General features: G+C 34.1%; 3 protein-coding genes across 3 annotated transcripts; 1 reads left to right on the forward strand and 2 right to left on the reverse strand.

Moving 5' to 3' along the window:
• Positions 1 to 260: 260 nt before the first annotated feature.
• On the reverse strand, positions 261 to 1202 carry LOC111633452 (BTB/POZ domain-containing protein 1-like). The gene has a single exon (XM_023378018.1). The coding sequence runs from the start codon at positions 1077 to 1079 to the stop codon at positions 261 to 263; it is 819 nt and encodes a 272-aa protein (XP_023233786.1). The 5' UTR covers positions 1080 to 1202.
• Positions 1203 to 2711: 1509 nt separating this feature from the next.
• On the forward strand, positions 2712 to 4832 carry LOC111633440. The gene is made up of 7 exons (XM_023378010.1): positions 2712 to 2955; positions 3043 to 3227; positions 3502 to 3675; positions 3761 to 3877; positions 3960 to 4120; positions 4225 to 4567; positions 4653 to 4832. The coding sequence occupies exons 1-7, from the start codon at positions 2763 to 2765 to the stop codon at positions 4731 to 4733; spliced, it is 1254 nt and encodes a 417-aa protein (XP_023233778.1). The 5' UTR covers positions 2712 to 2762; the 3' UTR covers positions 4734 to 4832.
• Positions 4833 to 5387: 555 nt separating this feature from the next.
• On the reverse strand, positions 5388 to 9633 carry LOC111633453. The gene is made up of 4 exons (XM_023378019.1): positions 9517 to 9633; positions 7448 to 8366; positions 6598 to 6800; positions 5388 to 5564 (listed from the first exon to the last, which is right to left on the reverse strand). The coding sequence occupies exons 2-4, from the start codon at positions 8139 to 8141 to the stop codon at positions 5388 to 5390; spliced, it is 1074 nt and encodes a 357-aa protein (XP_023233787.1). The 5' UTR covers positions 8142 to 8366; positions 9517 to 9633.
• Positions 9634 to 10367: the final 734 nt, after the last annotated feature.

The raw sequence follows: 10367 nt of genomic DNA on the forward strand, positions 1-10367 counted from the left end.
AGTAAATGATCAAAATCATGCCTACCATTCACACACACAAATACAAACAAACATCCATACACGCAGAGAAAACAATGCCAACTTTTTCGCATTTCTCAACGTTTTAATGTTCTTTAAGCCCAAAAATGTAAAAATCTTCCGGGGGTTACTTTTTGACGGAATGTATAGCGATCAGTCAAAAAACACTGTTATATATAACAGCCGGAAAATAATAGTATATGTTCTATATGTGAGCTGGCCGACTTTTAGGTTGGAATCAATTAATCCCGCTTCAGGAAAAGCCTAGGGACTGATCGTATGTAGGTGGTTGGTGATGTTGGAGGCAAAGATGACACATCTATCCTACACCGTCTCTCGACTCTCGACAGGGAGACGTTGATGGAATCTACACCTCCACGCTCGTTACTTAGCCTTTTATTTCTTTTATTATGACATTTCAGAATTCGAACGATCCAGCGCGATGTCTCTTTGACCGCCGAACCTTCTCCTTTTTCACAATTTCTTAATCTATTTCGATTGTATACGAGAGTTTGTGTCAAAGTTTCATCTCTCGATTTGACATTGACAGATTGTTTAACCGCTTCTCTCCGTTTTCTCCACTGGTCCTGTATATTGTTACTATCGTAAGTCTTTGACGTAGCAATTTCTCTAAATATATCAGTCTGTTCATCGTCAGTAAGAATACCATCTTGGCACGGAGATTCCGCAAACTCTGTAGAAGTCATACTTAAAAATCTGATCTGTTGCAACAAAGGCTCTACGTGTTTTCGAAGATCCTCGGGAGATTGATCTTGGAATCTTTCTTTACCCCACTTTATGACGGCGTTATACATATCTAATTCCGATTGCAACGTTAAATTATCTTCTGATACAATCTTCAAAATAGTTTCATATTTCACATTTTTAACGCTATTGTGCTTAATAATTTCTGATTCGTTATTAACTGTGTAATTCCAACATTTCGTTGTTAATTCATTTTGTTGAAGCAAGGCTGCTGTTTCGTATATTTCGAGAACAGTATCTGACGATATATACTTTGTAACATATAATAAACATTGCTCCTTCATAAACGTTACCATGTATTTTTCCGCAAAATGTAATCCATGAATGGCTTCTTCTATTGAACGTAATACTATTTTATCTGTATATATGTTACTGTGAATGACCGATATCCGGCGAATGTCAGCATTCACACAGTCGTTTCGTGTATGTACGAAATATTTGCTAAATATCATTATTTCTCACTTACACCGGCATATGTCGACACTCATCATGCACTGATGGTGAATGTTGAACAAAAATATTTTTATTACATTAAGACAAAAATGCAACTTTTTAATACGTCAAAATAGGATGAAGCTTAAGTAACGGCACATGTAAATATACTGTTGAAGCTAAAATGAACAGTACGTTCTAAATAATTAAAGAAAATAACACAATAATAAACATACACAAAAAATATGTGATTGACGTTGTACAATCTTATTTATTGCAATAACTTAAACTGTTAAGACACTTTGAGTCCCTTGCTTTTACAACTGCATTTATTCGTGGAACACTTCTCTTTGCAATGGTTAAAAGCAAGGGACTCTTGTCCCTTGCTTTTACAACTGCATTTATTCGTGGAACACTTCTTTTTGCAATGACAGCGTGTACAGTAGACCCCCTATAACACTGTAGATAATTCCGTGTTATATGAATTCCATGTTGTACGAGTCACTTAGATTTTACAAATACGTGTGTCGGGCTGTGAACGGCTCACGATTGTTCGAATGTATAATAATATAACCAAATATTCGGTCTTTCACCGACGAATTTTGTATGTGTCGACATTCTCTAATTTCGGTCTTTCACAGTAACATATAAATAAAACTAGTGATATTTAAGACACCAGACTTAAATAATTGCGAAAGTACAATAAAAATAAAACACCAACCATAAGAGATTTGTTTAATTTTATTAAAATATTAGTTAATTTACAATATTTTAAAACTTTTTAAAGTNATGGTTTTATGAATGAAAATTTAGAAGTTATATAAGCGCAAATTAGTACAAGCGGTGATGTATCTTCTCGAATTTTTTCGAATGGTACCCGGCATTCTAATTTTTTTTCGTGGCTACTTTGAATGCTCTGTCGGCAAAATAATCCATTTTATGGTTAAATTTTACAATCGAAACTCTTCTTTGATCTTTAAAAATGCATATTTTAAAATCATAGATCCTTCTGTTACGATAGTACGGGCGCCGACATCTGAATCCAGAATCGAGTCGAAAGATCTTCATGAATTTTTCGGGAGGTGGTCCATTTGGATATGTCAGGCTCTATCCCTCACCAACCCGGTCTCTCCATTGTGGGCCTGGCCGAACCAATAATGGGCTTAGGCCATTATGGACCCACAAATGACTCTCTTTGACAAGAGAGAAAATTGATACAGATACACGGAATGTTCATATGTATAACACTAAAACGAAAAATATATAAAAAGTTTGGTTATTTTAGCCTACCATTGTCACGTTAATCGCGATACTCGGAAGGTACAAAATTTCACAATCGGATTTGTCAAGTAGAATTGGAAGTATCTGTTAAAAAATTTCAGATATCATATTCTTTTCTAATGTTACCTCTAAGAATTTCATTACTAAAATTGCATAGTTGCAAAATAATTCATTTTTATTCTTGGGCTACAAACAGCTCAAATCGGCAACTTTTGCACTTTCAGATCTGGCAACATTATTCATGCTGTTCGTTACTTTCTTTGAAAATGCCTTTCGTTATGGAACCCCTTTCAGAGAGCTCCGATGTTATTCCGTCAGAAATTTTTGAAAATTTAACGAGCTACTTATTTTATAAATATTTTCCCACTGAAGATGCAGCTCAGAAATTTTGCCATCTGGTGGGAATGGTTCCGCATCCAGATTTAACAAATTTCATTCCGCCTTGTCCTCGTTGCGGAGGTAAGTTTTACTTTATTTCTGCCTGTGCCAGGAGTGCCTTACGCGGATATCGGTATGTTAGCTAATTCAATTTGTCGTATTTTTCAGGCGCGATGGAGAAAAAAGAAGATTCATCAGAGAAGTTCGGGTATATCTACCGCTGTGAGAAAATAAATCAAAGAGAAAAAAAGAGAAGACGAACTGGAGGCTTTATCTGGAGAGCCAAGTGCACCGGCGCGATCTCTTGTGCCCAAAATACATTTTTTGAAGGAGCTAAGCTCTCAGCTCAAAAGGTATAACATCGTGGCATTTGGCATTATATTTTCGGTAGCCATATTTTTTCTTTGTTCTCGTCTTTCTGGAATTTTCCTGTTTAATCCTACCCTTGGGAGTTGATGACTCACATCTAAGACAATAGAAACTAAGTAACTGCCCTAAGGGGTTAACAGGGTAAGGGAAGGACCACCCACAGAATCGGCGGTTTCACGTTACGTGTTTCTGTAATTCGTACCGCTTAAGATGATGTATGTTTTATGAGATAATTTTTTTTATTTTTGTATTTAACAGGTGCTGATGATTATTTACTCGTGGGTCAAGGATGAGCCGGTCACCCTCGCCGCGAGAGAATGCGGCGTGGCCAAGCATACAGCGGTGGACTGGTACAACTTCTGCCGGGAAATTGCGGAGGTTATCGTCTCTAACGATCAAAAACAGATTGGCGGTGAAAATCTACGCGTCGAGGTGACGATCGATCCAAGTTTCTAACTTCGTCGATATATCTATGTCTATGCCCTCTATATCTATATACATGTGTTTTTATTTTTAGGTTGATGAAACTTTTACCAGGAGACGAAAGTACAACCGTGGGCGCATAACCAAAGGCACCCAACTAACTATTTTTGGTGCCTATTGTCGGGAAACGCGAGAGATGATGTACTGGCATGTAAGTAGTAACGAAACATTATTTCCTATTATTATTTACTTTTAGTGGAAGTGTTGTGTTATATTTTCTCGTATTCTTTCAGGTGGAGAACAAAAGCAGACGCGTTCTATGGAGCCACATGTCCAGATACATCGCTCCAGGATCCATAATCGTTTCCGACAGCGCGCCGCAATATCGCGGTTGTACGACGATGGGCTTCTCGGAACACAAGACCGTTAATCACAGCCAGCAGGGCCCCGGGAGGTAAATACGATGAAACGAAACTGCTGTGTGTTAAGTGGAAGAAATGAACGAGTGTTTTTGAAAAGGGTATGAAAAGTGACATTTTTCTTTTTTTCTCTGTGCAGATTCGTCAACAGCGATGATCCCGAGGCTCATACTCAAAACATCGAGGGTAGACATCGCTGGCTGAAGAAGTCCATAAAGTCCCTCCGCACGGACAGGAGCCTGCAAAGTTACACCTGCACCTATGTGTACAGGACGCGGTTTCTGTCCCAGTTGCCAACGGAATCGGCAAAATACCGGCAGTTCATCGAACATATTGTGGCCGTCTACCCGGGTCCCGGTCGTGAAGGTCTCCAACTGAAGACGATCGGTGTACCCGTGGACGAAGATCAGCCGCCAGACGAGCCCTATTTTGATGTGTACCTGCCCGATGAAGAGGATCCGCAAGGAGATGACGACCCCCCCGTGAGTAGTGCAGCTTTTGTATAGTGGACGTGACCAAAGGATAGTTCCTAGCAGATGTGAAAACCTGGATTATGTGATTTTTCAGACCTCGGACTCAACGAACACCTTTGTCGTCGACCCGAAGGACCAAGCGGAGGCAGGGACCAGCGGCCTCAGCGAAGCCTAGATGTCGCCAAATAGCGAGAGGACAGGGCCGAGGACAGCGCCTCCTCTTGCGGGAAACGCAGAGGAGGCGCTGTGAATGTGAGTATCTGTTTTTTTTTTTTTTTTTGTTAAGCTTAGNTTACAATATTTGAATTGAATTTTGAAGAAAATATTGTTATTCTAATCAAGTGTAGTAATCACTACACGGCAAATTGTATATGCATTTTCCAATCTGCATACAATATTCATTCAGAAAATATTACATTTTCCGTCTCAAGCAAGGAAAAAGTAAATCTCCAAACCTGCGAAGAACACGTCTGAACAAGTCCAGGCATCTTGTTACTCCCTAAAGAGAATTTGAAAAGTTTTTCATAAATCAACAATCAAGTCATTTAAATATATTTTGTACATAATTAGTAAAATTAACGCTACAATTTCAGTTAATTAGATTTAAACATAATAGAAACAAAAATATTTTCTCACTTTTCTTTCCGTTTGTGGCTTGGATTCCTCTTTGACTAAACATTCAGATCCACCATATTTGATTTCTTCCAAATCAGTTTTATTTAAGATTTGGGTTGTGTCTTTTTCGTCTTGCTTATGATTTTCTGTGAAATCAATTTTATAATTTAAAAATAAGTCATATATTTATTGAAAATTATAATATAGTCATTACCTATATACACAATATTAAATAACAATAGAATAANTCGTCCTCTTCGTATATTACTTCACATACTAACGAATTTTCTTCCAGCTCCAGAAACGCTCTATATAACGGTCGTAGTGTATAACCGCCGTTTACAATCGATGTGATTTGTGCTGGAGACAATGGAGTTTTTGGCACGTTCTTCTGAAAAAATGAGATTTCATATTATTTCTTAAACATTAAATGAACCTCAATTAAATAAACGTTTAACAGTTTATTGTAAACTAACTAAGCTAATTTAATAACATTCATAGGCATGTATTTTTACAAATACATAGTAAATAGTTTGTTGAATTTAACAGCAGGGCCGAAAATGTATTTCGGACACTTGTGTTACTAATGATACATAAGGCAAAAAAAAAAAAACGTTTTTTTTAATTTATTGTATTGTATAATATGGTGATTTAATGCTATAATCTTTTAAACGTAATCTGTAAAGTTGTCGACAGCGTGATTTAAGTATTTTTATTGAGTACATTGTATTGAGTGTATTGGTTTTTTAGTATTTTATTGCGTATCGGCGTTTATAGTATTTTATTATTTTGATGATTCTATTAGCTTATGGATGTTTGTATGAGTTTTGTAAAAAAATATTGTTGTCCTATATATTTCGATTGCGTCCATATGGCTATCAGGTCTTCCTTAATTTCCAAAACAGTGTGTTGTGTATATGAAAGTCGAGACAATATAGAAAGTGCAGTGGAATAAGGTCCAGATTAGCTATGTAATAACTTTCGGTTCGGGCAAAAAGCCATGTCGATTTAAAGTATTCTCCAGAATGGAGTTACATACGCGATTATCAGGAAAAGTGCGATGTACAGGGGCAAGTTACTACTAAGTTGAGGTTGGGAGTTTTTCAAAGTCGCCATCGTTTGTCATTTTACTTTATGACTGGATACGACACCGTTTTATAACTGCTTTTACATCAAATTTATTGATAAATGCTTATTCTTATATGTATCGATACTAATTATTAAAAAAAAAATTAAATAAAATAATAGCGTATAAATATTAGAAATAAAAAAAAAACAAATAAATAATCTATATCGAATTCCAATAAATATATTTTGAGTAATACTTAATACTATAATAATGATGTATTTATCAATATTCAATGTATACATGATATTAGGCATAAAAAAAGTTACTGAAATAATATAATTTAATTTAAGCTTACACTTGGAGACTCTTCTGTAGCGTTGAATTTACTAAACGTATCTTCATTTTCGCTGTTTGTAATTGTATTTTCAGACAGTTTATTATGTTTGTCTTTTGTAAAGTCTTTCTTCGAATTATTAACACATTCCGAAGAACTGTTATCATCCAAACAAGTTTCAGTCATTTCACTTTGATTAGAGTCTTGCATTTCAAACCCACAAACTAAAGTAGAGCAAAACGTGAAAAGTGATTCAACAAACCTTAGTTTAGGAGAATATAAGTTTTATATAGTCAATAATGTAAAATAAATATAAGAAAAAAAAAATCACAATTGTATAGTGCAATAAATATATCCAGTCAATATTCTTCAAAAATGTTTTCACAGTTACTTAAATTTTCAGAATATCCAAGTCCTTTTGTTTGTTTTTTAATACTTTTAATGCATGGCGAAGTTTAAAAAATATTTCTTTACATCATTAATATTATTGTAAAAAGTGATTACGTTTTGTTTCAAAATTTATCGAATGATTGAAAACCATACAAATTGTATTATTATGATCGTGTATCAATGATTATTTATGCAATCTTCAAATAAAATAGCTGCAGTGTTTTGTAGCGCGTTATGTTCAGAGCTCAACATAATTCGTTAGTAAATTTTGATAAAGAATATAAAAATCTAACGTAACTAATAAGGGGTCAACACAATGTTTATAACTTTTCATAAAGGGAAATAAGAAGGAAATCGTCGAGAAAAAGTTGTTTACTTATACTGTTATACGTTGGAATTGTCATACATACGGTTATACGATTATTTAATATCTGTCTTAAATCTTTTATTTATAAATCAAATCAAAATTGAAAAAATTTACCTTTTTGTAGCTGATGAATCATTTCTGATGAAAAGTGGTTTTGTTCTACTGCATTTACAGAATTAAGAGCTACTGACTCATATCTGGGAAACTCTGTTGGTTCTTCGTATTCGGGAAGTACAGATGGCATCTTTTTATCTTCAAGTAACTCTGGCTCCGGACAATGTTCCAACATTTGTGTTGAGAGCGAGGGCTGCTGGAGTTCTGCCAGCGGTTCATACACGCTTATTTCCGTACTTAGCCAATTTTCAGTTACATCTGGTTGAGGCCCACAATTAATAATTTTTGGGGTAGGCCAATGTTCGTTTAAATTTGAGTGTGGCCCATGTCCGGGAATTTCTGTAAACACTCCACATCCAACTACTTCTAATTCGGACCCATGTGTATGTAATTGTGGAATTGGTCCATAGCCTGACACTTCTGGAAATTGCCTATATCCACGAAGCTCCACCGGTAGTCCATATTCAAGATTATCTGGAGCTGAATCATATCCAGGGGGTTGTACGGACAGTTCATTTTGACGGACTTCCATAACTGGTCCACATTCATATAACTGTGCTGGAGGCTCATATTCTGAGACATCCATTCCTGAATCATATCCATACCACTGTCCCGAAGGCCCATATTCTGGGACATTTATTCTTGGACCATGTCTATACCACTGTGCTAGCGGTCCATATTCTGTTACATGCATTCTTGGAGGATCATATGCATAAAGCTGCTCTGATGGTCCATATTCTATTACATCCGTTGTTGGACTATATCCATACCACTGTGTAGGAGACCCATATTCTGTAACATTTATTCTTGGATCATATCCAGGCGACTCTGCTGGCAGCCCATTTTCCCTCACTTCTATAACTGGCCAATACCCAGGAAATTTTGTTCCTGGTCCATATTGGTTCAGTTGCGCTACATACTGAAATATTAACCATACAATACATTAATAAAATCAATTTCAGATATTACACCCAATTTAAAATTACAATAATGTCTAATAACAGTTTGTTTTTATTTCTATAATCATTGTAAAACTAAATACACTTATTTAATTAACTTATTTACAGTACGTTTCTTAAAACGTATAGCACGAATATAAGTTAAAAAGAGCCATTTTAGATAAATTATCAATGTAAACCACATTAAATATTTCACCTAGAATACTACTTTTTATCTGAGATAACACGACACACACTCAACAGTACTTTTGCAATAAGGATATCTTCCATTATTACAATTATACGAGCGATGGCCCCTTATTACCATTCGGAATTTATTCAAACATAGCTGCATAATCAAGCTTTTAACAGAATAACTCAAATCATAATTTAGGTATTGTTTGATTTTCTCACCCAAATGTTTTATTATAAACAGTTCTTTGATACTTTAACATGTAAGACGGGTCGCAGTTCAATAACTGATACGATTTAACTTGCATTATCTCATTTTAATAAGTTCTCATTCGTGAGGTGATTGATATATTATATGAAAAGAGATATCCCTGTTTTTCTAAGAAAATTTTCGAGTCTTTAATAATAAATTGTAAACACTACAACGATCTTCAGAAAGTAAAGCTGTTGTTTTAGACCAGAATATTAAAATATTTATTGTAATATTAATTTGCCAATTAAAGCCTTAAAATCGGTTCAGGACTCGATTGTTCTAATTTATATAGGCTTAACTGTATTTTTTCAAGTTATACCAGAAGATCAAGACTTCAAACAGTGATCAAATATGTTAATTTTGAATCTTCGAGATCTAAAAGCCAGAAACATGAACATTCGATTGAATAAACATTCAATTTGTAGGAGATAGGAGAAATACAATCTGATCATACGTCTTTTAAAATATTTGTAGGAAAACTGAATGACAGTTAAATTTATGTCATGTTAAGTTTACAAAATGTCTGAATGTTTAAAGAAAAGTACCAGCTTTCAAATCATATTTAAATATAAAGATAGCTCAAAATGTCCTTACATATTTATGTTCGTATTTGATTTCTATGCTATCTGAATATTATTTGCTTTATTTTAATTAAAACATACATAAAAATTTTCTGATAAACATACCTCAAAGTTATTTCTGTAAGGAAAATAACTTGCATCAAACAATTGTTGATTACCTAGAAATAATCATCTCATAATTATTATTATTTTTAACAGAATTACAAATACTATATTATGGTATACAGAAAATTAAAGCATATTTAAATATCATTAATGACATTCAGAAATATTGGTTTATTCTTCTTTTTATATATACTGTTGCCTATGCGTATACAGTACTTTCTTATTCGTTGCAATTAACAAGTTTATCTTGAAGACAATCCAAGTTAAATTTCTACTGGAATTTTTGAGAATTAATTGTAAATACCCGCAAGAAATTGTTCTCCCTTTTTTAATTGAAAGAAATCAGGAGAATATGTAGTTGCAATTCATATAATGTGTTACATAATATTGTTATTGATTACAGTCGACCCCCCTATAACACTGTTGATAATTCCGTTTTATATGAATTCCATGTTGTACGAGTCATTTAGATTTTACAAATTCGTGAGCCATTTACAGTCCGGCACACATATTTGTAAAATATAAGTGACTCGTACAACATGGAATTCATATAAAACGGAATTATCAACAGTGTTATAGAGAGGTCGACTTATTTAAAACCTTTCGTTAAAAAATTACGATTAATTAAACTTTTTAATTGACAGTGCATCATTAACATATCGAGAAATGATTCTTATATTTATGTATATAATAAGCTAATTGATTGAACTTACTTAAAAAATTCATCTTTTGTTAAAGAAATCGCTTTCGAATAATAAATCGCTTCGAAAATACTACAATACTCTTTGACAATGGTCAAAATTATACTATTAACAATTATTGTTAATGCAACAATAAAAAATGTTCATATG

Source organism: Centruroides sculpturatus, unplaced genomic scaffold (assembly GCF_000671375.1).
Source record: "Centruroides sculpturatus isolate CEXI.00-Female unplaced genomic scaffold, Cexi_2.0 scaffold614, whole genome shotgun sequence".
Taxonomy (NCBI): Eukaryota; Metazoa; Arthropoda; class Arachnida; order Scorpiones; family Buthidae; genus Centruroides; species Centruroides sculpturatus.

Bases quoted from the DNA above. Each gene is read 5' to 3' on its own strand.
- LOC111633452 (XM_023378018.1), bottom strand. From the start codon at position 1,079: ATGGTAACGTTTATGAAGGAGCAATGTTTATTATATGTTACAAAGTAT.
- LOC111633440 (XM_023378010.1), top strand. From the start codon at position 2,763: ATGCCTTTCGTTATGGAACCCCTTTCAGAGAGCTCCGATGTTATTCCG. The intron at 3,228-3,501 runs GTATAACATCGT...TGTATTTAACAG, and splicing joins CTAAGCTCTCAGCTCAAAAG to GTGCTGATGATTATTTACTC. The intron at 3,676-3,760 runs GTGACGATCGAT...TTTTATTTTTAG, and splicing joins GTGAAAATCTACGCGTCGAG to GTTGATGAAACTTTTACCAG.